Below are 25,950 nucleotides of genomic sequence, written 5' to 3'. Positions count from 1 at the left end.
AGAAAAATCCCAAACATTGATTCCAAGAGGGATAAGTGAGTCTCTCCTGGGCATCTGGAGATCGATTACCTAAATGCAGTCATGAGATTCCTTCAAGTCTCCTCCCTCAGGAGCAGTTAAACAGGCAGTGGGGTTAAACCCTTCCCCGCTTCTCCGTTCTAGATCGTCCCGTTGCATGAGAGGCTCTTTTGGTCAACAAAGTCCTAACTCGATGTGAGGCTTTAAGGATTAGTGAGCTGCCTGCCACGCTCAGTTTCCCATTAAAGCTGTGGCCGCAGCCTCTTGCAAACCACGGCTTCCCTGGGTGCCGAAGGGCGTCCAACGGTGGAGGCACAGTGCTGTGAGGGACAGTGATCTTCCATTTGGGATTGCTGGGGACAACTGGGACCAGAACAATATCCATGGGATGTGGCGTTGGGTGGGATTCATCCCAATATGTCCCAGTGGGAAGCCCTTAAATCATCTAGCCAAGGTCCTGAAAGCCCAAAAGGAGGTCTACGCTGGGGCAGTGTTCTCCAGCTGTATCTGACTCGACAGGAAAGGCTTGGGACTTCCCAGGAAACTCCATCCCTTCAATCTAATCTTGACAGCAGGAAAATGGTGGAGAGGGTCGTCCTTGGCACTACTGGGAAGTGATGGAAGGACAGGCCAGCGTCAGCCTGGGCGGGGTGAGGCGGGGCCGTGACGGCACAAAGGGGCCGAGTGAGGCGTGAGGCGGGGCTCTGACGGCACAGGGCTGTCCTGCCACAGCTCTGTGACATCACCATGCCTATATAAGCCGGGCCAGCCCCCGCGGCTGCCAGTGCAGTCGCGATGGGACGTGCCGGAGCCATGTGTGACGGTGGCGTCCTCATGACCGCGCTTGTCCTGCTGCTGGCCGCTGTGGCTGTCTGGTGGGCCCTTGGCCGCTGGCAACCACGGAGGCGGCAGACAAGGACACCAAAGAGGCGCAAGCGCCCCGGGGTCCGGCCCAGAGGCTCACGGAGGAACCGAGGAGCCCCTGCGGCTCCCAGGCCCTCCAGGCCTCGGCCGACCCCTCGCCAGCGGCCAGGTGCTCCCGCCAGCCCCCTGGACGGCTCCTGCAGCTGCGGCCCCTGCGTGGCAGTGGCCCAACAGCTGCAGGAACTGATGAGCTTGCTCTGGGCTCGCAATGGGACATCTGTGCCGCTCTACGATGGGATGTGGCAGGCCTTGTGGGAAGAACTGGAGGAGCTGGTGAAGCGAGGCCACCTGCCCTGCTGTGGCTCGCCCAGCTCCTTCAGGAGCCCCCATCCCATGAGGAGGCAGCTCCCAGGAAGCTTCTCCATCCCTGGGAGAGCCTCAAGCCTTGCAAGGATGGCGCAGCAGCAGACACCCGCCATCCCTGCAAGAAGCTCAGGCTGTCAGGGAACGTCCATCCTGCCTGGAGCCTCGGCTATCTCTGACAGCCTCCATCCCTCAGAGAGGCTCAGTGAGACCTGTCAGCGGGCAGAAGGTGCAGAGCCCGTGGACAGGTCTCCCAGCTCCCCTGGACCCGTCGACGTCAACAACACGGGCGCAACCCTGAGCGCTGACGTGGCCAGGGAAAGCCCGCGAGTCCAGGTGGGAGCCCAGCCCGATGCAGGGGAGCCATCTCAGGAGCAGGTGGCGGAGCAGCAAGTGTCCTGCAGCCGGCAGTTGCCGGCCCACGGCTCCCAGGACGCTGTGCCGGCGGGCAACAGCCCGTGCCTGGTGGAGGAGGCGATCCTCCAGAGACCCGGAGACCTCCATCTCCTGGAAGCTGCTCTGACACAGCCACCGACTACCGGGAAGGCCCTAACAGAAGGTGAGATCTTCTGAGGAGCTGCCTGCGGCTCCCCTGGGGCCCTTGGGGGGCATTCCTGGGCCGGGCCAGGGTCTCTGAGCACAGCCTAGTCCCTGGCTGTTCTCAGCGCCTCTGAGGGCACGGCTTCAAAAATCCCCTGTGTGGTTTGCAGCTGCTCCTGGGACCCCCCTGTGCGACACCTCGGGCTGCAGCCCCGGCCGTCCAGAAGAGCAGAGTCCGGCCCAGGACGCCGGGGCCAGCGACGGTGCCGCCGCGCCCCGCTGCCCCGCGGCTCCTGCAGCCGCCTGTGCGTGCTGCCCCGGCCCAGCCCTGCCGCTCACCGGCCCGACGGCTGCAGGGCGGGGGCCGCTGCCCGGCGCGCAGCAGGAAGCAGGTGAGGGCAAGGTGGCCCGCGGTGCCCCGGCCCGCTTGGCTGGCGGGCACGGGGGCCCTGGGCGCAGGGCTGATGGCTCGCTCTCGGCCGCAGGGCAAAAGAAGGAGCTGCAGGAGCTGTACCTGCTGGGCCCGCAGCTGGGGAGCGGTGGCTTCGGCACCGTTTTCTCGGGGACCCGCCTCTCGGACGGGAGCCCGGTAAGTGGCCGGCAGGGCCGGGCGCGGCCGGAGGGCCAGGGCCGGAGCGGGGCAGGGCTCGAGCTCAGCCCCCCTCTGTCGATGGCTTGCAGGTGGCCATCAAGCACGTGGCCCGGGAGAGCGTCCTGCAGTGGGACGAGCGGGTGAGTGAGCGGGGCCTGCGGGCCAGAGCGGGTCGTGGCGGGCAGGGGGCAGCGGAGGCACAGGGTAGCTCCAGCTGGCCTGCTGGAGGCATTGTCTTTTCCTCACAGCCCGACGGCAGCCGTGTTCCAATGGAGATCGTGCTGATGGAGAAGGTGGGCTCTGGCTGCCGCAGCATCATCCAGCTCCTGGACTGGTTCGAGCTGCCTGACAGCTTCGTGCTGGTGCTGGAGCGCCCGGAGCGATCGCAGGATCTCCTGCAGCTCCTGCAGCAGCAGGAGTTCCTGAGCGAGGAGGCGGCGCGCTGGCTTTTCTGCCAGGTGCTGGAGGCCGTGCGGCACTGCACCGCCTGCGGCGTCCTGCACCGCGACATCAAGCCAGAGAACCTCCTCGTGGACCCGGAGAGTGGCGACCTGAAGCTCATCGACTTCGGTTGCGGCACCTTCCTCCAGGAGCGGGCCTTCACTCAATTTGCCGGTGAGCCCGCGGCCCGGGCCCTGCTCCCAGCGCCAGGCACTGCATGGCCCCGTTCCCTCCGGGGCAGTGGGGCGCGGCATTCAGCCGGCTGCCGGCTGCCCCGCGGCGCGGCGCGGGGCAGGTGCCGTGCCCCAGGAGCCGGCCGCAGGCTCTGCTGACACAGGGGGGCTGCAAAAGCCAGGCCCCACCCCTCAGCTCGGCAGGGCTGTAGGGCTTGGGCTGCTCCGCTGGCCTGCTCTGCCTTGCCGAGCGGTTTCCTGCCTTCGGCCAATTCTCTGGGCGATGCAGGGTGGCCTTGGGGGGGAAGTTGTGTCCGTCCAGGCTCTGCAAGGCAGCAGCCTGCGCCCGGACAGCGCCGCCTGTCTCCCCTAGGAACACGCACGTACTGCCCACCCGAGTGGATCTGCCAGGGCCGCTACCACGGCCATGCGGCGACCATCTGGTCCCTGGGGGTGCTGCTCTATGTCATGGTCTGCGGGTGCCTCCCCTTCGAGGACGACCGTGAGATCCTGCTGGGGGAGCTTATCTTCAGGCCGCAGGTCTCTCCAGGTTGGTAGCCGGCCTCAAGAAGGCGGCCTTTGGCAGATGGCAGCACGCAGCCCAGCCGGGCCCTCACGCAGCAGCTCGGCGGGACGTGGATGCGCCCTCAAGGGCCGGCTGCGGGAGGTGGCCCGTGACGGGCTGGGTGTGGCACGCTTGGCTGAAGGAGGTGGCCGTGTCCTGCCGTGCCGCTGTGCCGCAAAGGGCAGCTCTGAGCGCGCGCAGCCTGGCCCGGGTTCTGCAGGCGCCGGGAGCAGCCGGGCAGGAGCCTTCTGCCGGTGACCGCCGCTTTCTGCCTTCTCTCCCCAGAGTGCCGACACCTGATCCGCTGGTGTTTGGCCCAGCACCCCGCCGACCGGCCGCAGCTGGACCAGATCTTGCGCCACCCTTGGGTGTGGGCCGGCTGCCTTTGATGCCTTGCTGGCGCCTCTGCAGCCCCCAGCTACCGAGTCCCACGCAGGACTGAGGGCCGGAAAAATAAAACAACCACCGACCCGTTGCGGGCTCTCCAGTCTGGTCCTTGTTAGCAACTTCTGCTGGAGAAACCTCTTGGGAAAAGGGGCAATCAGAGTCTTCCCTTCCCTTTGTCAAGCTTCCATGCCTCTCCTCCACCTAGGTGGTTTTTTGTGTCTTCAAGCTCAGGCTGTAGTGCACGTAGGAGGGGCTTTAACAAGGCCAGAAGGGCAACAGCGGAACAACAGCTGCCCTTTCAAACCGATCTGGCCGCTTGCTTGGGGTCCCCTGAAGTGAAACATGGGCCCGTCTGTGGATTCCAGCGCCGAGTGGGCGGCAGGAACAGAGACGTTGCTCCGCTGCCAAGGCTGTGAGAACAAGCAGAAGCGTCAAAGCGTCCTTTTCCCTTGAGCCCTGATGGACTCTTCCTCTTTCTTCCCTCAAATCATCAGCAGGAAAATGCAGCCCACTCTGTCTCCATTCAGGCGACAGCAGCCTCCAAGGGAGCTGTGCAGGGCTGGGCAGATGCCAAAAGGAACCCTAGGACAGACGGACACGCCCCAGCAGGCTCAGCCTCCCGTCTTGGGGCGGGAACGTGCGTGAGGAGAGCCCTGCGGCGGAGGAAGGAGCCCCGGAGAAAGTCATCCCTGGGGACTCCAAGGGAAACCCCCCCCCCGGTGTTAGCAGCCCTGAACCCTGCTGTCTCCCGTTGAGGACTCGTGTTCTGGAAGGGAGCGATTCTCGAGACCTTTGTTACAGCCTGTAGCCCAGAGCTTTAGGACTTTGGGTGGAAGGAGTGGCATTTCTAGCCAGCTCCCTTCTGGAGACTTGGCTATTGTAACAAAGAATCACTGGATGCCCATAGCACCTCCTGACCAGCAAGGGAGGGGTCTCCCTGCACTTGTGCACCCCAAATGGCATGTTTTTGTCAGCTCTGAATTTCCCCTTCTCTGCTTCACCTTCAGGATAAGGAAAAAACCTGACTTGGTCTCTTAGCTTTCCTGCTCACTCACAGGGGAAGGCAGATGAGATCCTGGACTTGCTCCCATGGCCTTGGGCCCACTGTGCCCCCCAAAAATATCTTCCTCTCCCCTAAAAACAACTGATGGAGAGTGCACCAACCGCTCTAGTTACAGAAATGCACCCAGGTGCCAGCTACTAATCTCTGCTACCTTCTGTCTACTGCCCTGACCTACCAACACAGGGTTTGGTAGTAAATAGTTTTTCTTCATAAATGCACACGCTCTTTCATTTCTGTTTTCTTTTCTCAGGGCTGCCAACCCTCTTGTACCCTGAATGGCTCTCCAAGGCTCTACCCAAAGGCCTGGCCCGAGCTGAGATCCTTCCAGCCAAGACCCCGCCCTGAGGGGATGGTGAGAGCTCTGTGTGTCAGCCCCGGCCTGGAGGCTGAGCTGGGAGGGAAAATTATCCCTTTTCTAAGGTCCTGTCAGCGGTGACTGCCACTTCTCCAAGGGCCACGACACCTTTTCCCCAGGAGCAGCATGTCCGTTGTTACAAAGCTTCCATTTTTGCAAAGGAAACATTTTCAGTTTCATTTTCTCCCTGTAGTAGAAGAAGAAAAATCACTTACAGCTGCTATCGTAAATAAACCAAAAGAATTTCAGACAGGTTTGCTCAAGTAGAAAAATTCTACTCCTCGAGGCACAGCCCCACGCTTTTTACAAGCCGTCCATGGAAGGCAGCGTAGAATTTCTTGAAGTAGGAACTGCTGGGTGATGCTTACGGAGATGTATTTTTTCTTTAGGACGCGACTGTCTCCATAACGGAGAATACTGAAAAAATTACAATGGGTTTTTTGGTTTTTTTTGGTTTTGGGTTTTTATTTATTTTTTTTTTCCTCATATAAGGGGTGAGATACCAGAGCGATACAATAAACTGATAGACGCAGGATATGATGTTTGACAAGCAGACAAAGACAATGTGACTTTTCTTCACTGGGCAGCAATAAACAACAGACAGGAAGTGGTGAAGTGAGCTGGGACGGAGCATCTTTCCCGGGGATGACGGTGCCCTGGATCCCTGGCCTGAAAGCGGGGGCAAGAGCAGGCATCTCGGCCCTGCCCCACGCAGCCAGGGTGTTCCACAGAGCTCCTCCAGAGCTCCGCTCTTGGCCGCCAGGGCGTTAATGAGTGAGGCATTAATGAGGGAAGAGCTAAGGGCGTTAATTGAGGAGGGGCGGGCGGGAGGCGCTCCCAGAGCCGAGGGGGCGGGGCCAGCGCTGAGGGGAAAAAGGGCGGGAAAAGGCTCGGCGCTGCTGAGGGGAAACGTCGGCAAGGAGGGGACAGAGGGATATTGGTGGGGAAAAGGGAGACACAAGAGCTCTTGGCGGCCTGAAACCGCTAACGGTGGCTGGGGAAAGCTCCACACCCTCTCCCCTGCATAGCCCAGCCCCTTACACAGGGGAAGCCCTGGCTAAAATCCAGGGAAAACAGTGCTGTGGATGCAAGGAATCAGGGGCAGCATCTGGGTGGAGAGCGTCCCTCACGGCAGGAACCTCAGTGGAGCCCAGCGAGGCTGGGGCAGGAGGGTCAGACCGAGCAGAGAAGGGGGACCCTCTGTCCATGCCAAGGCCCAGGGCGGCCCTATCCCGGGAAGTGCCCGGGCAGCGGATCCTTGAGCTGCTGCACCTTCGCGCTGCCCTGGCTCAGCCCGGAACCCGCTCATTGCCAGGGGGGAGCTGGTGGCACTGGGCAGCGGCAGAGGGAAAGAAGCGGAACACAAGGGTCTGTCCTACAGCCACATGGACTGCGATGCCGTGTTCGTGGGCTGTGCCAAATGGCTGCCCTGTTGGGAACGCAACCAGAAACCTCCATCGCCATCCTAATTTACTGCTCCAGAAAAAGAAAAATCCCAAACATTGATTCCATGAGGGATAAGTGAGTCTCTCCTGGGCATCTGGAGATCGATTACCTAAATGCAGTCATGAGATTCCTTCAAGTCTCCTCCCTCAGGAGCAGTTAAACAGGCAGTGGGGTTAAACCCTTCCCCGCTTCTCCGTTCTAGATCGTCCCGTTGCATGAGAGGCTCTTTTGGTCAACAAAGTCCTAACTCGATGTGAGGCTTTAAGGATTAGTGAGCTGCCTGCCACGCTCAGTTTCCCATTAAAGCTGTGGCCGCAGCCTCTTGCAAACCACGGCTTCCCTGGGTGCCGAAGGGCGTCCAACGGTGGAGGCACAGTGCTGTGAGGGACAGTGATCTTCCATTTGGGATTGCTGGGGACAACTGGGACCAGAACAATATCCATGGGATGTGGCGTTGGGTGGGATTCATCCCAATATGTCCCAGTGGGAAGCCCTTAAATCATCTAGCCAAGGTCCTGAAAGCCCAAAAGGAGGTCTACGCTGGGGCAGTGTTCTCCAGCTGTATCTGACTCGACAGGAAAGGCTTGGGACTTCCCAGGAAACTCCATCCCTTCAATCTAATCTTGACAGCAGGAAAATGGTGGAGAGGGTCGTCCTTGGCACTACTGGGAAGTGATGGAAGGACAGGCCAGCGTCAGCCTGGGCGGGGTGAGGCGGGGCCGTGACGGCACAAAGGGGCCGAGTGAGGCGTGAGGCGGGGCTCTGACGGCACAGGGCTGTCCTGCCACAGCTCTGTGACATCACCATGCCTATATAAGCCGGGCCAGCCCCCGCGGCTGCCAGTGCAGTCGCGATGGGACGTGCCGGAGCCATGTGTGACGGTGGCGTCCTCATGACCGCGCTTGTCCTGCTGCTGGCCGCTGTGGCTGTCTGGTGGGCCCTTGGCCGCTGGCAACCACGGAGGCGGCAGACAAGGACACCAAAGAGGCGCAAGCGCCCCGGGGTCCGGCCCAGAGGCTCACGGAGGAACCGAGGAGCCCCTGCGGCTCCCAGGCCCTCCAGGCCTCGGCCGACCCCTCGCCAGCGGCCAGGTGCTCCCGCCAGCCCCCTGGACGGCTCCTGCAGCTGCGGCCCCTGCGTGGCAGTGGCCCAACAGCTGCAGGAACTGATGAGCTTGCTCTGGGCTCGCAATGGGACATCTGTGCCGCTCTACGATGGGATGTGGCAGGCCTTGTGGGAAGAACTGGAGGAGCTGGTGAAGCGAGGCCACCTGCCCTGCTGTGGCTCGCCCAGCTCCTTCAGGAGCCCCCATCCCCTGAGGAGGCAGCTCCCAGGAAGCTTCTCCATCCCTGGGAGAGCCTCAAGCCTTGCAAGGATGGCGCAGCAGCAGACACCCGCCATCCCTGCAAGAAGCTCAGGCTGTCAGGGAACGTCCATCCTGCCTGGAGCCTCGGCTATCTCTGACAGCCTCCATCCCTCAGAGAGGCTCAGTGAGACCTGTCAGCGGGCAGAAGGTGCAGAGCCCGTGGACAGGTCTCCCAGCTCCCCTGGACCCGTCGACGTCAACAACACGGGCGCAACCCTGAGCGCTGACGTGGCCAGGGAAAGCCCGCGAGTCCAGGTGGGAGCCCAGCCCGATGCAGGGGAGCCATCTCAGGAGCAGGTGGCGGAGCAGCAAGTGTCCTGCAGCCGGCAGTTGCCGGCCCACGGCTCCCAGGACGCTGTGCCGGCGGGCAACAGCCCGTGCCTGGTGGAGGAGGCGATCCTCCAGAGACCCGGAGACCTCCATCTCCTGGAAGCTGCTCTGACACAGCCACCGACTACCGGGAAGGCCCTAACAGAAGGTGAGATCTTCTGAGGAGCTGCCTGCGGCTCCCCTGGGGCCCTTGGGGGGCATTCCTGGGCCGGGCCAGGGTCTCTGAGCACAGCCTAGTCCCTGGCTGTTCTCAGCGCCTCTGAGGGCACGGCTTCAAAAATCCCCTGTGTGGTTTGCAGCTGCTCCTGGGACCCCCCTGTGCGACACCTCGGGCTGCAGCCCCGGCCGTCCAGAAGAGCAGAGTCCGGCCCAGGACGCCGGGGCCAGCGACGGTGCCGCCGCGCCCCGCTGCCCCGCGGCTCCTGCAGCCGCCTGTGCGTGCTGCCCCGGCCCAGCCCTGCCGCTCACCGGCCCGACGGCTGCAGGGCGGGGGCCGCTGCCCGGCGCGCAGCAGGAAGCAGGTGAGGGCAAGGTGGCCCGCGGTGCCCCGGCCCGCTTGGCTGGCGGGCACGGGGGGCCCTGGGCGCAGGGCTGATGGCTCGCTCTCGGCCGCAGGGCAAAAGAAGGAGCTGCAGGAGCTGTACCTGCTGGGCCCGCAGCTGGGGAGCGGTGGCTTCGGCACCGTTTTCTCGGGGACCCGCCTCTCGGACGGGAGCCCGGTAAGTGGCCGGCAGGGCCGGGCGCGGCCGGAGGGCCAGGGCCGGAGCGGGGCAGGGCTCGAGCTCAGCCCCCCTCTGTCGATGGCTTGCAGGTGGCCATCAAGCACGTGGCCCGGGAGAGCGTCCTGCAGTGGGACGAGCGGGTGAGTGAGCGGGGCCTGCGGGCCAGAGCGGGTCGTGGCGGGCAGGGGGCAGCGGAGGCACAGGGTAGCTCCAGCTGGCCTGCTGGAGGCATTGTCTTTTCCTCACAGCCCGACGGCAGCCGTGTTCCAATGGAGATCGTGCTGATGGAGAAGGTGGGCTCTGGCTGCCGCAGCATCATCCAGCTCCTGGACTGGTTCGAGCTGCCTGACAGCTTCGTGCTGGTGCTGGAGCGCCCGGAGCGATCGCAGGATCTCCTGCAGCTCCTGCAGCAGCAGGAGTTCCTGAGCGAGGAGGCGGCGCGCTGGCTTTTCTGCCAGGTGCTGGAGGCCGTGCGGCACTGCACCGCCTGCGGCGTCCTGCACCGCGACATCAAGCCAGAGAACCTCCTCGTGGACCCGGAGAGTGGCGACCTGAAGCTCATCGACTTCGGTTGCGGCACCTTCCTCCAGGAGCGGGCCTTCACTCAATTTGCCGGTGAGCCCGCGGCCCGGGCCCTGCTCCCAGCGCCAGGCACTGCATGGCCCCGTTCCCTCCGGGGCAGTGGGGCGCGGCATTCAGCCGGCTGCCGGCTGCCCCGCGGCGCGGCGCGGGGCAGGTGCCGTGCCCCAGGAGCCGGCCGCAGGCTCTGCTGACACAGGGGGGCTGCAAAAGCCAGGCCCCACCCCTCAGCTCGGCAGGGCTGTAGGGCTTGGGCTGCTCCGCTGGCCTGCTCTGCCTTGCCGAGCGGTTTCCTGCCTTCGGCCAATTCTCTGGGCGATGCAGGGTGGCCTTGGGGGGGAAGTTGTGTCCGTCCAGGCTCTGCAAGGCAGCAGCCTGCGCCCGGACAGCGCCGCCTGTCTCCCCTAGGAACACGCACGTACTGCCCACCCGAGTGGATCTGCCAGGGCCGCTACCACGGCCATGCGGCGACCATCTGGTCCCTGGGGGTGCTGCTCTATGTCATGGTCTGCGGGTGCCTCCCCTTCGAGGACGACCGTGAGATCCTGCTGGGGGAGCTTATCTTCAGGCCGCAGGTCTCTCCAGGTTGGTAGCCGGCCTCAAGAAGGCGGCCTTTGGCAGATGGCAGCACGCAGCCCAGCCGGGCCCTCACGCAGCAGCTCGGCGGGACGTGGATGCGCCCTCAAGGGCCGGCTGCGGGAGGTGGCCCGTGACGGGCTGGGTGTGGCACGCTTGGCTGAAGGAGGTGGCCGTGTCCTGCCGTGCCGCTGTGCCGCAAAGGGCAGCTCTGAGCGCGCGCAGCCTGGCCCGGGTTCTGCAGGCGCCGGGAGCAGCCGGGCAGGAGCCTTCTGCCGGTGACCGCCGCTTTCTGCCTTCTCTCCCCAGAGTGCCGACACCTGATCCGCTGGTGTTTGGCCCAGCACCCCGCCGACCGGCCGCAGCTGGACCAGATCTTCCGCCACCCTTGGGTGTGGGCCGGCTGCCTTTGATGCCTTGCTGGCGCCTCTGCAGCCCCCAGCTACCGAGTCCCACGCAGGACTGAGGGCCGGAAAAATAAAACAACCACCGACCCGTTGCGGGCTCTCCAGTCTGGTCCTTGTTAGCAACTTCTGCTGGAGAAACCTCTTGGGAAAAGGGGCAATCAGAGTCTTCCCTTCCCTTTGTCAAGCTTCCATGCCTCTCCTCCACCTAGGTGGTTTTTTGTGTCTTCAAGCTCAGGCTGTAGTGCACGTAGGAGGGGCTTTAACAAGGCCAGAAGGGCAACAGCGGAACAACAGCTGCCCTTTCAAACCGATCTGGCCGCTTGCTTGGGGTCCCCTGAAGTGAAACATGGGCCCGTCTGTGGATTCCAGCGCCGAGTGGGCGGCAGGAACAGAGACGTTGCTCCGCTGCCAAGGCTGTGAGAACAAGCAGAAGCGTCAAAGCGTCCTTTTCCCTTGAGCCCTGATGGACTCTTCCTCTTTCTTCCCCTCAAATCATCAGCAGGAAAATGCAGCCCACTCTGTCTCCATTCAGGCGACAGCAGCCTCCAAGGGAGCTGTGCAGGGCTGGGCAGATGCCAAAAGGAACCCTAGGACAGACGGACACGCCCCAGCAGGCTCAGCCTCCCGTCTTGGGGCGGGGAACGTGCGTGAGGAGAGCCCTGCGGCGGAGGAAGGAGCCCCGGAGAAAGTCATCCCTGGGGACTCCAAGGGAAACCCCTCCCCCGGTGTTAGCAGCCCTGAACCCTGCTGTCTCCCGCTGAGGACTCGTGTTCTGGAAGGGAGCGATTCTCGAGACCTTTGTTACAGCCTGTAGCCCAGAGCTTTAGGACTTTGGGTGGAAGGAGTGGCATTTCTAGCCAGCTCCCTTCTGGAGACTTGGCTATTGTAACAAAGAATCACTGGATGCCCATAGCACCTCCTGACCAGCAAGGGAGGGGTCTCCCTGCACTTGTGCACCCCAAATGGCATGTTTTTGTCAGCTCTGAATTTCCCCTTCTCTGCTTCACCTTCAGGATAAGGAAAAAACCTGACTTGGTCTCTTAGCTTTCCTGCTCACTCACAGGGGAAGGCAGATGAGATCCTGGACTTGCTCCCATGGCCTTGGGCCCACTGTGCCCCCCAAAAATATCTTCCTCTCCCCTAAAAACAACTGATGGAGAGTGCACCAACCGCTCTAGTTACAGAAATGCACCCAGGTGCCAGCTACTAATCTCTGCTACCTTCTGTCTACTGCCCTGACCTACCAACACAGGGTTTGGTAGTAAATAGTTTTTCTTCATAAATGCACACGCTCTTTCATTTCTGTTTTCTTTTCTCAGGGCTGCCAACCCTCTTGTACCCTGAATGGCTCTCCAAGGCTCTACCCAAAGGCCTGGCCCGAGCTGAGATCCTTCCAGCCAAGACCCCGCCCTGAGGGGATGGTGAGAGCTCTGTGTGTCAGCCCCGGCCTGGAGGCTGAGCTGGGAGGGAAAATTATCCCTTTTCTAAGGTCCTGTCAGCGGTGACTGCCACTTCTCCAAGGGCCACGACACCTTTTCCCCAGGAGCAGCATGTCCGTTGTTACAAAGCTTCCATTTTTGCAAAGGAAACATTTTCAGTTTCATTTTCTCCCTGTAGTAGAAGAAGAAAAATCACTTACAGCTGCTATCGTAAATAAACCAAAAGAATTTCAGACAGGTTTGCTCAAGTAGAAAAATTCTACTCCTCGAGGCACAGCCCCACGCTTTTTACAAGCCGTCCATGGAAGGCAGCGTAGAATTTCTTGAAGTAGGAACTGCTGGGTGACGCTTACGGAGATGTATTTTTTCTTTAGGACGCGACTGTCTCCATAACGGAGAATACTGAAAAAATTACAATGGGTTTTTTGGTTTTTTTTGGTTTTGGGGTTTTTATTTTTTTTTTTTTTTCCTCATATAAGGGGTGAGATACCAGAGCGATACAATAAACTGATAGACGCAGGATATGATGTTTGACAAGCAGACAAAGACAATGTGACTTTTCTTCACTGGGCAGCAATAAACAACAGACAGGAAGTGGTGAAGTGAGCTGGGACGGAGCATCTTTCCCGGGGATGACGGTGCCCTGGATCCCTGGCCTGAAAGCGGGGGCAAGAGCAGGCATCTCGGCCCTGCCCCACGCAGCCAGGGTGTTCCACAGAGCTCCTCCAGAGCTCCGCTCTTGGCCGCCAGGGCGTTAATGAGTGAGGCATTAATGAGGGAAGAGCTAAGGGCGTTAATTGAGGAGGGGCGGGCGGGAGGCGCTCCCAGAGCCGAGGGGGCGGGGCCAGCGCTGAGGGGAAAAAGGGCGGGAAAAGGCTCGGCGCTGCTGAGGGGAAACGTCGGCAAGGAGGGGACAGAGGGATATTGGTGGGGAAAAGGGAGACACAAGAGCTCTTGGCGGCCTGAAACCGCTAACGGTGGCTGGGGAAAGCTCCACACCCTCTCCCCTGCATAGCCCAGCCCCTTACACAGGGGAAGCCCTGGCTAAAATCCAGGGAAAACAGTGCTGTGGATGCAAGGAATCAGGGGCAGCATCTGGGTGGAGAGCGTCCCTCACGGCAGGAACCTCAGTGGAGCCCAGCGAGGCTGGGGCAGGAGGGTCAGACCGAGCAGAGAAGGGGGACCCTCTGTCCATGCCAAGGCCCAGGGCGGCCCTATCCCGGGAAGTGCCCGGGCAGCGGATCCTTGAGCTGCTGCACCTTCGCGCTGCCCTGGCTCAGCCCGGAACCCGCTCATTGCCAGGGGGGAGCTGGTGGCACTGGGCAGCGGCAGAGGGAAAGAAGCGGAACACAAGGGTCTGTCCTACAGCCACATGGACTGCGATGCCGTGTTCGTGGGCTGTGCCAAATGGCTGCCCTGTTGGGAACGCAACCAGAAACCTCCATCGCCATCCTAATTTACTGCTCCAGAAAAAGAAAAATCCCAAACATTGATTCCAAGAGGGATAAGTGAGTCTCTCCTGGGCATCTGGAGATCGATTACCTAAATGCAGTCATGAGATTCCTTCAAGTCTCCTCCCTCAGGAGCAGTTAAACAGGCAGTGGGGTTAAACCCTTCCCCGCTTCTCCATTCTAGATCGTCCCGTTGCATGAGAGGCTCTTTTGGTCAACAAAGTCCTAACTCGATGTGAGGCTTTAAGGATTAGTGAGCTGCCTGCCATGCTCAGTTTCCCATTAAAGCTGTGGCCGCAGCCTCTTGCAAACCACGGCTTCCCTGGGTGCCGAAGGGCGTCCAACGGTGGAGGCACAGTGCTGTGAGGGACAGTGATCTTCCATTTGGGATTGCTGGGGACAACTGGGACCAGAACAATATCCATGGGATGTGGCGTTGGGTGGGATTCATCCCAATATGTCCCAGTGGGAAGCCCTTAAATCATCTAGCCAAGGTCCTGAAAGCCCAAAAGGAGGTCTACGCTGGGGCAATGTTCTCCAATGTTCTCTATCTGACTCGACAGGAAAGGCTTGGGACTTCCCAGGAAACTCCATCCCTTCAATCTAATCTTGACAGCAGGAAAATGGTGGAGAGGGTCGTCCTTGGCACTACTGGGAAGTGATGGAAGGACAGGCCAGCGTCAGCCTGGGCGGGGTGAGGCGGGGCCGTGACGGCACAAAGGGGCCGAGTGAGGCGTGAGGCGGGGCTCTGACGGCACAGGGCTGTCCTGCCACAGCTCTGTGACATCACCATGCCTATATAAGCCGGGCCAGCCCCCGCGGCTGCCAGTGCAGTCGCGATGGGACGTGCCGGAGCCATGTGTGACGGTGGCGTCCTCATGACCGCGCTTGTCCTGCTGCTGGCCGCTGTGGCTGTCTGGTGGGCCCTTGGCCGCTGGCAACCACGGAGGCGGCAGACAAGGACACCAAAGAGGCGCAAGCGCCCCGGGGTCCGGCCCAGAGGCTCACGGAGGAACCGAGGAGCCCCTGCGGCTCCCAGGCCCTCCAGGCCTCGGCCGACCCCTCGCCAGCGGCCAGGTGCTCCCGCCAGCCCCCTGGACGGCTCCTGCAGCTGCGGCCCCTGCGTGGCAGTGGCCCAACAGCTGCAGGAACTGATGAGCTTGCTCTGGGCTCGCAATGGGACATCTGTGCCGCTCTACGATGGGATGTGGCAGGCCTTGTGGGAAGAACTGGAGGAGCTGGTGAAGCGAGGCCACCTGCCCTGCTGTGGCTCGCCCAGCTCCTTCAGGAGCCCCCATCCCCTGAGGAGGCAGCTCCCAGGAAGCTTCTCCATCCCTGGGAGAGCCTCAAGCCTTGCAAGGATGGCGCAGCAGCAGACACCCGCCATCCCTGCAAGAAGCTCAGGCTGTCAGGGAACGTCCATCCTGCCTGGAGCCTCGGCTATCTCTGACAGCCTCCATCCCTCAGAGAGGCTCAGTGAGACCTGTCAGCGGGCAGAAGGTGCAGAGCCCGTGGACAGGTCTCCCAGCTCCCCTGGACCCGTCGACGTCAACAACACGGGCGCAACCCTGAGCGCTGACGTGGCCAGGGAAAGCCCGCGAGTCCAGGTGGGAGCCCAGCCCGATGCAGGGGAGCCATCTCAGGAGCAGGTGGCGGAGCAGCAAGTGTCCTGCAGCCGGCAGTTGCCGGCCCACGGCTCCCAGGACGCTGTGCCGGCGGGCAACAGCCCGTGCCTGGTGGAGGAGGCGATCCTCCAGAGACCCGGAGACCTCCATCTCCTGGAAGCTGCTCTGACACAGCCACCGACTACCGGGAAGGCCCTAACAGAAGGTGAGATCTTCTGAGGAGCTGCCTGCGGCTCCCCTGGGGCCCTTGGGGGGCATTCCTGGGCCGGGCCAGGGTCTCTGAGCACAGCCTAGTCCCTGGCTGTTCTCAGCGCCTCTGAGGGCACGGCTTCAAAAATCCCCTGTGTGGTTTGCAGCTGCTCCTGGGACCCCCCTGTGCGACACCTCGGGCTGCAGCCCCGGCCGTCCAGAAGAGCAGAGTCCGGCCCAGGACGCCGGGGCCAGCGACGGTGCCGCTGCGCCCCGCTGCCCCGCGGCTCCTGCAGCCGCCTGTGCGTGCTGCCCCGGCCCAGCCCTGCCGCTCACCGGCCCGACGGCTGCAGGGCGGGGGCCGCTGCCCGGCGCGCAGCAGGAAGCAGGTGAGGGCAAGGTGGCCCGCGGTGCCCCGGCCCGCTTGGCTGGCGGGCACGGGGGGCCCTGGGCGCAGGGCTGATGGCTCGCTCTCGGCCGCAGGGCAAAAGAAGGAGCTGCAGGAGCTGTACCTGCTGGGCCCGCAGCTGGGGAGCGGTGGCTTCGGCACCGTTTTCTCGGGGACCCGCCTCTCGGACGGGAGCCCGGTAAGTGGCCGGCAGGGCCGGGCGCGGCCGGAGGGCCAGGGCCGGAGCGGGGCAGGGCTCGAGCTCAGCCCCCCTCTGTCGATGGCTTGCAGGTGGCCATCAAGCACGTGGCCCGGGAGAGCGTCCTGCAGTGGGACGAGCGGGTGAGTGAGCGGGGCCTGCGGGCCAGAGCGGGTCGTGGCGGGCAGGGGGCAGCGGAGGCACAGGGTAGCTCCAGCTGGCCTGCTGGAGGCATTGTCTTTTCCTCACAGCCCGACGGCAGCCGTGTTCCAATGGAGATCGTGCTGATGGAGAAGGTGGGCTCTGGCTGCCGCAGCATCATCCAGCTCCTGGACTGGTTCGAGCTGCCTGACAGCTTCGTGCTGGTGCTGGAGCGCCCGGAGCGATCGCAGGATCTCCTGCAGCTCCTGCAGCAGCAGGAGTTCCTGAGCGAGGAGGCGGCGCGCTGGCTTTTCTGCCAGGTGCTGGAGGCCGTGCGGCACTGCACCGCCTGCGGCGTCCTGCACCGCGACATCAAGCCAGAGAACCTCCTCGTGGACCCGGAGAGTGGCGACCTGAAGCTCATCGACTTCGGTTGCGGCACCTTCCTCCAGGAGCGGGCCTTCACTCAATTTGCCGGTGAGCCCGCGGCCCGGGCCCTGCTCCCAGCGCCAGGCACTGCATGGCCCCGTTCCCTCCGGGGCAGTGGGGCGCGGCATTCAGCCGGCTGCCGGCTGCCCCGCGGCGCGGCGCGGGGCAGGTGCCGTGCCCCAGGAGCCGGCCGCAGGCTCTGCTGACACAGGGGGGCTGCAAAAGCCAGGCCCCACCCCTCAGCTCGGCAGGGCTGTAGGGCTTGGGCTGCTCCGCTGGCCTGCTCTGCCTTGCCGAGCGGTTTCCTGCCTTCGGCCAATTCTCTGGGCGATGCAGGGTGGCCTTGGGGGGGAAGTTGTGTCCGTCCAGGCTCTGCAAGGCAGCAGCCTGCGCCCGGACAGCGCCGCCTGTCTCCCCTAGGAACACGCACGTACTGCCCACCCGAGTGGATCTGCCAGGGCCGCTACCACGGCCATGCGGCGACCATCTGGTCCCTGGGGGTGCTGCTCTATGTCATGGTCTGCGGGTGCCTCCCCTTCGAGGACGACCGTGAGATCCTGCTGGGGGAGCTTATCTTCAGGCCGCAGGTCTCTCCAGGTTGGTAGCCGGCCTCAAGAAGGCGGCCTTTGGCAGATGGCAGCACGCAGCCCAGCCGGGCCCTCACGCAGCAGCTCGGCGGGACGTGGATGCGCCCTCAAGGGCCGGCTGCGGGAGGTGGCCCGTGACGGGCTGGGTGTGGCACGCTTGGCTGAAGGAGGTGGCCGTGTCCTGCCGTGCCGCTGTGCCGCAAAGGGCAGCTCTGAGCGCGCGCAGCCTGGCCCGGGTTCTGCAGGCGCCGGGAGCAGCCGGGCAGGAGCCTTCTGCCGGTGACCGCCGCTTTCTGCCTTCTCTCCCCAGAGTGCCGACACCTGATCCGCTGGTGTTTGGCCCAGCACCCCGCCGACCGGCCGCAGCTGGACCAGATCTTCCGCCACCCTTGGGTGTGGGCCGGCTGCCTTTGATGCCTTGCTGGCGCCTCTGCAGCCCCCAGCTACCGAGTCCCACGCAGGACTGAGGGCCGGAAAAATAAAACAACCACCGACCCGTTGCGGGCTCTCCAGTCTGGTCCTTGTTAGCAACTTCTGCTGGAGAAACCTCTTGGGAAAAGGGGCAATCAGAGTCTTCCCTTCCCTTTGTCAAGCTTCCATGCCTCTCCTCCACCTAGGTGGTTTTTTGTGTCTTCAAGCTCAGGCTGTAGTGCACGTAGGAGGGGCTTTAACAAGGCCAGAAGGGCAACAGCGGAACAACAGCTGCCCTTTCAAACCGATCTGGCCGCTTGCTTGGGGTCCCCTGAAGTGAAACATGGGCCCGTCTGTGGATTCCAGCGCCGAGTGGGCGGCAGGAACAGAGACGTTGCTCCGCTGCCAAGGCTGTGAGAACAAGCAGAAGCGTCAAAGCGTCCTTTTCCCTTGAGCCCTGATGGACTCTTCCTCTTTCTTCCCCTCAAATCATCAGCAGGAAAATGCAGCCCACTCTGTCTCCATTTAGGCGACAGCAGCCTCCAAGGGAGCTGTGCAGGGCTGGGCAGATGCCAAAAGGAACCCTAGGACAGACGGACACGCCCCAGCAGGCTCAGCCTCCCGTCTTGGGGCGGGGAACGTGCGTGAGGAGAGCCCTGCGGCGGAGGAAGGAGCCCCGGAGAAAGTCATCCCTGGGGACTCCAAGGGAAACCCCCCCCCGGTGTTAGCAGCCCTGAACCCTGCTGTCTCCCGCTGAGGACTCGTGTTCTGGAAGGGAGCGATTCTCGAGACCTTTGTTACAGCCTGTAGCCCAGAGCTTTAGGACTGTGGGTGGAAGGAGTGGCATTTCTAGCCAGCTCCCTTCTGGAGACTTGGCTATTGTAACAAAGAATCACTGGATGCCCATAGCACCTCCTGACCAGCAAGGGAGGGGTCTCCCTGCACTTGTGCACCCCAAATGGCATGTTTTTGTCAGCTCTGAATTTCCCCTTCTCTGCTTCACCTTCAGGATAAGGAAAAAACCTGACTTGGTCTCTTAGCTTTCCTGCTCACTCACAGGGGAAGGCAGATGAGATCCTGGACTTGCTCCCATGGCCTTGGGCCCACTGTGCCCCCCAAAAATATCTTCCTCTCCCCTAAAAACAACTGATGGAGAGTGCACCAACCGCTCTAGTTACAGAAATGCACCCAGGTGCCAGCTACTAATCTCTGCTACCTTCTGTCTACTGCCCTGACCTACCAACACAGGGTTTGGTAGTAAATAGTTTTTCTTCATAAATGCACACGCTCTTTCATTTCTGTTTTCTTTTCTCAGGGCTGCCAACCCTCTTGTACCCTGAATGGCTCTCCAAGGCTCTACCCAAAGGCCTGGCCCGAGCTGAGATCCTTCCAGCCAAGACCCCGCCCTGAGGGGATGGTGAGAGCTCTGTGTGTCAGCCCCGGCCTGGAGGCTGAGCTGGGAGGGAAAATTATCCCTTTTCTAAGGTCCTGTCAGCGGTGACTGCCACTTCTCCAAGGGCCACGACACCTTTTCCCCAGGAGCAGCATGTCCGTTGTTACAAAGCTTCCATTTTTGCAAAGGAAACATTTTCAGTTTCATTTTCTCCCTGTAGTAGAAGAAGAAAAATCACTTACAGCTGCTATCGTAAATAAACCAAAAGAATTTCAGACAGGTTTGCTCAAGTAGAAAAATTCTACTCCTCGAGGCACAGCCCCACGCTTTTTACAAGCCGTCCATGGAAGGCAGCGTAGAATTTCTTGAAGTAGGAACTGCTGGGTGATGCTTACGGAGATGTATTTTTTCTTTAGGACGCGACTGTCTCCATAACGGAGAATACTGAAAAAATTACAATGGGTTTTTTGGTTTTTTTTGGTTTTGGGGTTTTTATTTATTTTTTTTTTCCTCATATAAGGGGTGAGATACCAGAGCGATACAATAAACTGATAGACGCAGGATATGATGTTTGACAAGCAGACAAAGACAATGTGACTTTTCTTCACTGGGCAGCAATAAACAACAGACAGGAAGTGGTGAAGTGAGCTGGGACGGAGCATCTTTCCCGGGGATGACGGTGCCCTGGATCCCTGGCCTGAAAGCGGGGGCAAGAGCAGGCATCTCGGCCCTGCCCCACGCAGCCAGGGTGTTCCACAGAGCTCCTCCAGAGCTCCGCTCTTGGCCGCCAGGGCGTTAATGAGTGAGGCATTAATGAGGGAAGAGCTAAGGGCGTTAATTGAGGAGGGGCGGGCGGGAGGCGCTCCCAGAGCCGAGGGGGCGGGGCCAGCGCTGAGGGGAAAAAGGGCGGGAAAAGGCTCGGCGCTGCTGAGGGGAAACGTCGGCAAGGAGGGGACAGAGGGATATTGGTGGGGAAAAGGGAGACACAAGAGCTCTTGGCGGCCTGAAACCGCTAACGGTGGCTGGGGAAAGCTCCACACCCTCTCCCCTGCATAGCCCAGCCCCTTACACAGGGGAAGCCCTGGCTAAAATCCAGGGAAAACAGTGCTGTGGATGCAAGGAATCAGGGGCAGCATCTGGGTGGAGAGCGTCCCTCACGGCAGGAACCTCAGTGGAGCCCAGCGAGGCTGGGGCAGGAGGGTCAGACCGAGCAGAGAAGGGGGACCCTCTGTCCATGCCAAGGCCCAGGGCGGCCCTATCCCGGGAAGTGCCCGGGCAGCGGATCCTTGAGCTGCTGCACCTTCGCGCTGCCCTGGCTCAGCCCGGAACCCGCTCATTGCCAGGGGGGAGCTGGTGGCACTGGGCAGCGGCAGAGGGAAAGAAGCGGAACACAAGGGTCTGTCCTACAGCCACATGGACTGCGATGCCGTGTTCGTGGGCTGTGCCAAATGGCTGCCCTGTTGGGAACGCAACCAGAAACCTCCATCGCCATCCTAATTTACTGCTCCAGAAAAAGAAAAATCCCAAACATTGATTCCATGAGGGATAAGTGAGTCTCTCCTGGGCATCTGGAGATCGATTACCTAAATGCAGTCATGAGATTCCTTCAAGTCTCCTCCCTCAGGAGCAGTTAAACAGGCAGTGGGGTTAAACCCTTCCCCGCTTCTCCGTTCTAGATCGTCCCGTTGCATGAGAGGCTCTTTTGGTCAACAAAGTCCTAACTCGATGTGAGGCTTTAAGGATTAGTGAGCTGCCTGCCACGCTCAGTTTCCCATTAAAGCTGTGGCCGCAGCCTCTTGCAAACCACGGCTTCCCTGGGTGCCGAAGGGCGTCCAACGGTGGAGGCACAGTGCTGTGAGGGACAGTGATCTTCCATTTGGGATTGCTGGGGACAACTGGGACCAGAACAATATCCATGGGATGTGGCGTTGGGTGGGATTCATCCCAATATGTCCCAGTGGGAAGCCCTTAAATCATCTAGCCAAGGTCCTGAAAGCCCAAAAGGAGGTCTACGCTGGGCCAGTGTTCTCCAGCTGTATCTGACTCGACAGGAAAGGCTTGGGACTTCCCAGGAAACTCCATCCCTTCAATCTAATCTTGACAGCAGGAAAATGGTGGAGAGGGTCGTCCTTGGCACTACTGGGAAGTGATGGAAGGACAGGCCAGCGTCAGCCTGGGCGGGGTGAGGCGGGGCCGTGACGGCACAAAGGGGCCGAGTGAGGCGTGAGGCGGGGCTCTGACGGCACAGGGCTGTCCTGCCACAGCTCTGTGACATCACCATGCCTATATAAGCCGGGCCAGCCCCCGCGGCTGCCAGTGCAGTCGCGATGGGACGTGCCGGAGCCATGTGTGACGGTGGCGTCCTCATGACCGCGCTTGTCCTGCTGCTGGCCGCTGTGGCTGTCTGGTGGGCCCTTGGCCGCTGGCAACCACGGAGGCGGCAGACAAGGACACCAAAGAGGCGCAAGCGCCCCGGGGTCCGGCCCAGAGGCTCACGGAGGAACCGAGGAGCCCCTGCGGCTCCCAGGCCCTCCAGGCCTCGGCCGACCCCTCGCCAGCGGCCAGGTGCTCCCGCCAGCCCCCTGGACGGCTCCTGCAGCTGCGGCCCCTGCGTGGCAGTGGCCCAACAGCTGCAGGAACTGATGAGCTTGCTCTGGGCTCGCAATGGGACATCTGTGCCGCTCTACGATGGGATGTGGCAGGCCTTGTGGGAAGAACTGGAGGAGCTGGTGAAGCGAGGCCACCTGCCCTGCTGTGGCTCGCCCAGCTCCTTCAGGAGCCCCCATCCCATGAGGAGGCAGCTCCCAGGAAGCTTCTCCATCCCTGGGAGAGCCTCAAGCCTTGCAAGGATGGCGCAGCAGCAGACACCCGCCATCCCTGCAAGAAGCTCAGGCTGTCAGGGAACGTCCATCCTGCCTGGAGCCTCGGCTATCTCTGACAGCCTCCATCCCTCAGAGAGGCTCAGTGAGACCTGTCAGCGGGCAGAAGGTGCAGAGCCCGTGGACAGGTCTCCCAGCTCCCCTGGACCCGTCGACGTCAACAACACGGGCGCAACCCTGAGCGCTGACGTGGCCAGGGAAAGCCCGCGAGTCCAGGTGGGAGCCCAGCCCGATGCAGGGGAGCCATCTCAGGAGCAGGTGGCGGAGCAGCAAGTGTCCTGCAGCCGGCAGTTGCCGGCCCACGGCTCCCAGGACGCTGTGCCGGCGGGCAACAGCCCGTGCCTGGTGGAGGAGGCGATCCTCCAGAGACCCGGAGACCTCCATCTCCTGGAAGCTGCTCTGACACAGCCACCGACTACCGGGAAGGCCCTAACAGAAGGTGAGATCTTCTGAGGAGCTGCCTGCGGCTCCCCTGGGGCCCTTGGGGGGCATTCCTGGGCCGGGCCAGGGTCTCTGAGCACAGCCTAGTCCCTGGCTGTTCTCAGCGCCTCTGAGGGCACGGCTTCAAAAATCCCCTGTGTGGTTTGCAGCTGCTCCTGGGACCCCCCTGTGCGACACCTCGGGCTGCAGCCCCGGCCGTCCAGAAGAGCAGAGTCCGGCCCAGGACGCCGGGGCCAGCGACGGTGCCGCCGCGCCCCGCTGCCCCGCGGCTCCTGCAGCCGCCTGTGCGTGCTGCCCCGGCCCAGCCCTGCCGCTCACCGGCCCGACGGCTGCAGGGCGGGGGCCGCTGCCCGGCGCGCAGCAGGAAGCAGGTGAGGGCAAGGTGGCCCGCGGTGCCCCGGCCCGCTTGGCTGGCGGGCACGGGGGGCCCTGGGCGCAGGGCTGATGGCTCGCTCTCGGCCGCAGGGCAAAAGAAGGAGCTGCAGGAGCTGTACCTGCTGGGCCCGCAGCTGGGGAGCGGTGGCTTCGGCACCGTTTTCTCGGGGACCCGCCTCTCGGACGGGAGCCCGGTAAGTGGCCGGCAGGGCCGGGCGCGGCCGGAGGGCCAGGGCCGGAGCGGGGCAGGGCTCGAGCTCAGCCCCCCTCTGTCGATGGCTTGCAGGTGGCCATCAAGCACGTGGCCCGGGAGAGCGTCCTGCAGTGGGACGAGCGGGTGAGTGAGCGGGGCCTGCGGGCCAGAGCGGGTCGTGGCGGGCAGGGGGCAGCGGAGGCACAGGGTAGCTCCAGCTGGCCTGCTGGAGGCATTGTCTTTTCCTCACAGCCCGACGGCAGCCGTGTTCCAATGGAGATCGTGCTGATGGAGAAGGTGGGCTCTGGCTGCCGCAGCATCATCCAGCTCCTGGACTGGTTCGAGCTGCCTGACAGCTTCGTGCTGGTGCTGGAGCGCCCGGAGCGATCGCAGGATCTCCTGCAGCTCCTGCAGCAGCAGGAGTTCCTGAGCGAGGAGGCGGCGCGCTGGCTTTTCTGCCAGGTGCTGGAGGCCGTGCGGCACTGCACCGCCTGCGGCGTCCTGCACCGCGACATCAAGCCAGAGAACCTCCTCGTGGACCCGGAGAGTGGCGACCTGAAGCTCATCGACTTCGGTTGCGGCACCTTCCTCCAGGAGCGGGCCTTCACTCAATTTGCCGGTGAGCCCGCGGCCCGGGCCCTGCTCCCAGCGCCAGGCACTGCATGGCCCCGTTCCCTCCGGGGCAGTGGGGCGCGGCATTCAGCCGGCTGCCGGCTGCCCCGCGGCGCGGCGCGGGGCAGGTGCCGTGCCCCAGGAGCCGGCCGCAGGCTCTGCTGACACAGGGGGGCTGCAAAAGCCAGGCCCCACCCCTCAGCTCGGCAGGGCTGTAGGGCTTGGGCTGCTCCGCTGGCCTGCTCTGCCTTGCCGAGCGGTTTCCTGCCTTCGGCCAATTCTCTGGGCGATGCAGGGTGGCCTTGGGGGGGAAGTTGTGTCCGTCCAGGCTCTGCAAGGCAGCAGCCTGCGCCCGGACAGCGCCGCCTGTCTCCCCTAGGAACACGCACGTACTGCCCACCCGAGTGGATCTGCCAGGGCCGCTACCACGGCCATGCGGCGACCATCTGGTCCCTGGGGGTGCTGCTCTATGTCATGGTCTGCGGGTGCCTCCCCTTCGAGGACGACCGTGAGATCCTGCTGGGGGAGCTTATCTTCAGGCCGCAGGTCTCTCCAGGTTGGTAGCCGGCCTCAAGAAGGCGGCCTTTGGCAGATGGCAGCACGCAGCCCAGCCGGGCCCTCACGCAGCAGCTCGGCGGGACGTGGATGCGCCCTCAAGGGCCGGCTGCGGGAGGTGGCCCGTGACGGGCTGGGTGTGGCACGCTTGGCTGAAGGAGGTGGCCGTGTCCTGCCGTGCCGCTGTGCCGCAAAGGGCAGCTCTGAGCGCGCGCAGCCTGGCCCGGGTTCTGCAGGCGCCGGGAGCAGCCGGGCAGGAGCCTTCTGCCGGTGACCGCCGCTTTCTGCCTTCTCTCCCCAGAGTGCCGACACCTGATCCGCTGGTGTTTGGCCCAGCACCCCGCCGACCGGCCGCAGCTGGACCAGATCTTCCGCCACCCTTGGGTGTGGGCCGGCTGCCTTTGATGCCTTGCTGGCGCCTCTGCAGCCCCCAGCTACCGAGTCCCACGCAGGACTGAGGGCCGGAAAAATAAAACAACCACCGACCCGTTGCGGGCTCTCCAGTCTGGTCCTTGTTAGCAACTTCTGCTGGAGAAACCTCTTGGGAAAAGGGGCAATCAGAGTCTTCCCTTCCCTTTGTCAAGCTTCCATGCCTCTCCTCCACCTAGGTGGTTTTTTGTGTCTTCAAGCTCAGGCTGTAGTGCACGTAGGAGGGGCTTTAACAAGGCCAGAAGGGCAACAGCGGAACAACAGCTGCCCTTTCAAACCGATCTGGCCGCTTGCTTGGGGTCCCCTGAAGTGAAACATGGGCCCGTCTGTGGATTCCAGCGCCGAGTGGGCGGCAGGAACAGAGACGTTGCTCCGCTGCCAAGGCTGTGAGAACAAGCAGAAGCGTCAAAGCGTCCTTTTCCCTTGAGCCCTGATGGACTCTTCCTCTTTCTTCCCCTCAAATCATCAGCAGGAAAATGCAGCCCACTCTGTCTCCATTCAGGCGACAGCAGCCTCCAAGGGAGCTGTGCAGGGCTGGGCAGATGCCAAAAGGAACCCTAGGACAGACGGACACGCCCCAGCAGGCTCAGCCTCCCGTCTTGGGGCGGGGAACGTGCGTGAGGAGAGCCCTGCGGCGGAGGAAGGAGCCCCGGAGAAAGTCATCCCTGGGGACTCCAAGGGAAACCCCCCCCCGGTGTTAGCAGCCCTGAACCCTGCTGTCTCCCGCTGAGGACTCGTGTTCTGGAAGGGAGCGATTCTCGAGACCTTTGTTACAGCCTGTAGCCCAGAGCTTTAGGACTTTGGGTGGAAGGAGTGGCATTTCTAGCCAGCTCCCTTCTGGAGACTTGGCTATTGTAACAAAGAATCACTGGATGCCCATAGCACCTCCTGACCAGCAAGGGAGGGGTCTCCCTGCACTTGTGCACCCCAAATGGCATGTTTTTGTCAGCTCTGAATTTCCCCTTCTCTGCTTCACCTTCAGGATAAGGAAAAAACCTGACTTGGTCTCTTAGCTTTCCTGCTCACTCACAGGGGAAGGCAGATGAGATCCTGGACTTGCTCCCATGGCCTTGGGCCCACTGTGCCCCCCAAAAATATCTTCCTCTCCCCTAAAAACAACTGATGGAGAGTGCACCAACCGCTCTAGTTACAGAAATGCACCCAGGTGCCAGCTACTAATCTCTGCTACCTTCTGTCTACTGCCCTGACCTACCAACACAGGGTTTGGTAGTAAATAGTTTTTCTTCATAAATGCACACGCTCTTTCATTTCTGTTTTCTTTTCTCAGGGCTGCCAACCCTCTTGTACCCTGAATGGCTCTCCAAGGCTCTACCCAAAGGCCTGGCCCGAGCTGAGATCCTTCCAGCCAAGACCCCGCCCTGAGGGGATGGTGAGAGCTCTGTGTGTCAGCCCCGGCCTGGAGGCTG

At 62.2% G+C, this 25,950-nt stretch overlaps 4 protein-coding genes and 2 long non-coding RNA genes across 11 annotated transcripts; all 6 read left to right on the top strand.

The window, feature by feature from the left end:
* Positions 1-732: 732 nt before the first annotated feature.
* Positions 733-4,032, top strand: LOC128798319 (uncharacterized). 2 transcript variants are annotated; one of them, XM_053961670.1, is made up of 7 exons: positions 735-1,804; positions 1,956-2,177; positions 2,271-2,374; positions 2,467-2,517; positions 2,626-2,992; positions 3,365-3,541; positions 3,842-4,032. In XM_053961670.1, exons 1-7 carry the CDS (start codon positions 814-816, stop codon positions 3,943-3,945), a joined length of 2,016 nt encoding a protein of 671 aa, XP_053817645.1. In that variant the 5' UTR covers positions 735-813; the 3' UTR covers positions 3,946-4,032. The 2 variants fall into 2 exon arrangements, with proteins under 2 accessions (XP_053817644.1, XP_053817645.1); XM_053961669.1 differs by having other exon boundaries at positions 733-1,804; positions 2,467-2,992.
* Positions 4,033-4,654: 622 nt separating this feature from the next.
* Positions 4,655-5,609, top strand: LOC128798201 (uncharacterized). The gene is made up of 2 exons (XR_008434357.1): positions 4,655-5,133; positions 5,257-5,609. It is a non-coding gene; the product is annotated as an uncharacterized LOC128798201 (long non-coding RNA).
* A 1,966-nt stretch (positions 5,610-7,575) lies between these two features.
* LOC128798268 (uncharacterized) lies at positions 7,576-10,880 on the top strand. Of its 2 annotated transcripts, XM_053961589.1 has the most exons (7): positions 7,578-8,651; positions 8,803-9,024; positions 9,119-9,222; positions 9,315-9,365; positions 9,474-9,840; positions 10,213-10,389; positions 10,690-10,880. In XM_053961589.1, exons 1-7 carry the CDS (start codon positions 7,661-7,663, stop codon positions 10,791-10,793), a joined length of 2,016 nt encoding a protein of 671 aa, XP_053817564.1. In that variant the 5' UTR covers positions 7,578-7,660; the 3' UTR covers positions 10,794-10,880. The 2 variants fall into 2 exon arrangements, with proteins under 2 accessions (XP_053817563.1, XP_053817564.1); XM_053961588.1 differs by having other exon boundaries at positions 7,576-8,651; positions 9,315-9,840.
* Positions 10,881-11,540: 660 nt separating this feature from the next.
* On the top strand, positions 11,541-12,459 carry LOC128798269 (uncharacterized). Its single transcript, XR_008434368.1, has 2 exons — positions 11,541-11,983; positions 12,107-12,459. It is a non-coding gene; the product is annotated as an uncharacterized LOC128798269 (long non-coding RNA).
* A 1,971-nt stretch (positions 12,460-14,430) lies between these two features.
* Positions 14,431-19,314, top strand: LOC128798204 (uncharacterized). Of its 3 annotated transcripts, none has more exons than XM_053961502.1 (8): positions 14,431-15,507; positions 15,659-15,880; positions 15,975-16,078; positions 16,171-16,696; positions 17,069-17,245; positions 17,546-18,059; positions 18,176-18,838; positions 18,962-19,314. In XM_053961502.1, exons 1-6 carry the CDS (start codon positions 14,517-14,519, stop codon positions 17,647-17,649), a joined length of 2,124 nt encoding a protein of 707 aa, XP_053817477.1. In that variant the 5' UTR covers positions 14,431-14,516; the 3' UTR covers positions 17,650-18,059; positions 18,176-18,838; positions 18,962-19,314. The 3 variants fall into 3 exon arrangements, with proteins under 3 accessions (XP_053817477.1, XP_053817476.1, XP_053817478.1); XM_053961503.1 differs by having other exon boundaries at positions 14,432-15,507; positions 16,171-16,221; positions 16,330-16,696; positions 18,176-19,314; XM_053961501.1 differs by having other exon boundaries at positions 18,176-19,314.
* Positions 19,315-21,283: 1,969 nt separating this feature from the next.
* Positions 21,284-24,586, top strand: LOC128798203 (uncharacterized). 2 transcript variants are annotated; one of them, XM_053961500.1, is made up of 7 exons: positions 21,286-22,357; positions 22,509-22,730; positions 22,825-22,928; positions 23,021-23,071; positions 23,180-23,546; positions 23,919-24,095; positions 24,396-24,586. In XM_053961500.1, exons 1-7 carry the CDS (start codon positions 21,367-21,369, stop codon positions 24,497-24,499), a joined length of 2,016 nt encoding a protein of 671 aa, XP_053817475.1. In that variant the 5' UTR covers positions 21,286-21,366; the 3' UTR covers positions 24,500-24,586. The 2 variants fall into 2 exon arrangements, with proteins under 2 accessions (XP_053817474.1, XP_053817475.1); XM_053961499.1 differs by having other exon boundaries at positions 21,284-22,357; positions 23,021-23,546.
* The last annotated feature ends 1,364 nt before the right edge of the window (positions 24,587-25,950 follow it).

The sequence above is a fragment of the Vidua chalybeata genome, chromosome 20 (genome assembly GCF_026979565.1).
Source record: "Vidua chalybeata isolate OUT-0048 chromosome 20, bVidCha1 merged haplotype, whole genome shotgun sequence".
NCBI lineage: Eukaryota > Metazoa > Chordata > Aves > Passeriformes > Viduidae > Vidua > Vidua chalybeata.
This window is presented reverse-complemented; position numbering and strand designations above follow the sequence as displayed.

Bases quoted from the DNA above. Each gene is read 5' to 3' on its own strand.
- LOC128798319 (XM_053961669.1), top strand. From the start codon at position 814: ATGGGACGTGCCGGAGCCATGTGTGACGGTGGCGTCCTCATGACCGCG. The intron at 2,178-2,270 runs GTGAGGGCAAGG...TCTCGGCCGCAG, and splicing joins CGGCGCGCAGCAGGAAGCAG to GGCAAAAGAAGGAGCTGCAG. The intron at 3,542-3,841 runs GTTGGTAGCCGG...TTCTCTCCCCAG, and splicing joins CAGGCCGCAGGTCTCTCCAG to AGTGCCGACACCTGATCCGC.
- LOC128798268 (XM_053961588.1), top strand. From the start codon at position 7,661: ATGGGACGTGCCGGAGCCATGTGTGACGGTGGCGTCCTCATGACCGCG. The intron at 9,223-9,314 runs GTAAGTGGCCGG...GATGGCTTGCAG, and splicing joins GCCTCTCGGACGGGAGCCCG to GTGGCCATCAAGCACGTGGC. The intron at 10,390-10,689 runs GTTGGTAGCCGG...TTCTCTCCCCAG, and splicing joins CAGGCCGCAGGTCTCTCCAG to AGTGCCGACACCTGATCCGC.
- LOC128798204 (XM_053961502.1), top strand. From the start codon at position 14,517: ATGGGACGTGCCGGAGCCATGTGTGACGGTGGCGTCCTCATGACCGCG. The intron at 16,697-17,068 runs GTGAGCCCGCGG...TGTCTCCCCTAG, and splicing joins GGCCTTCACTCAATTTGCCG to GAACACGCACGTACTGCCCA. The intron at 17,246-17,545 runs GTTGGTAGCCGG...TTCTCTCCCCAG, and splicing joins CAGGCCGCAGGTCTCTCCAG to AGTGCCGACACCTGATCCGC.
- LOC128798203 (XM_053961499.1), top strand. From the start codon at position 21,367: ATGGGACGTGCCGGAGCCATGTGTGACGGTGGCGTCCTCATGACCGCG. The intron at 22,731-22,824 runs GTGAGGGCAAGG...TCTCGGCCGCAG, and splicing joins CGGCGCGCAGCAGGAAGCAG to GGCAAAAGAAGGAGCTGCAG. The intron at 23,547-23,918 runs GTGAGCCCGCGG...TGTCTCCCCTAG, and splicing joins GGCCTTCACTCAATTTGCCG to GAACACGCACGTACTGCCCA.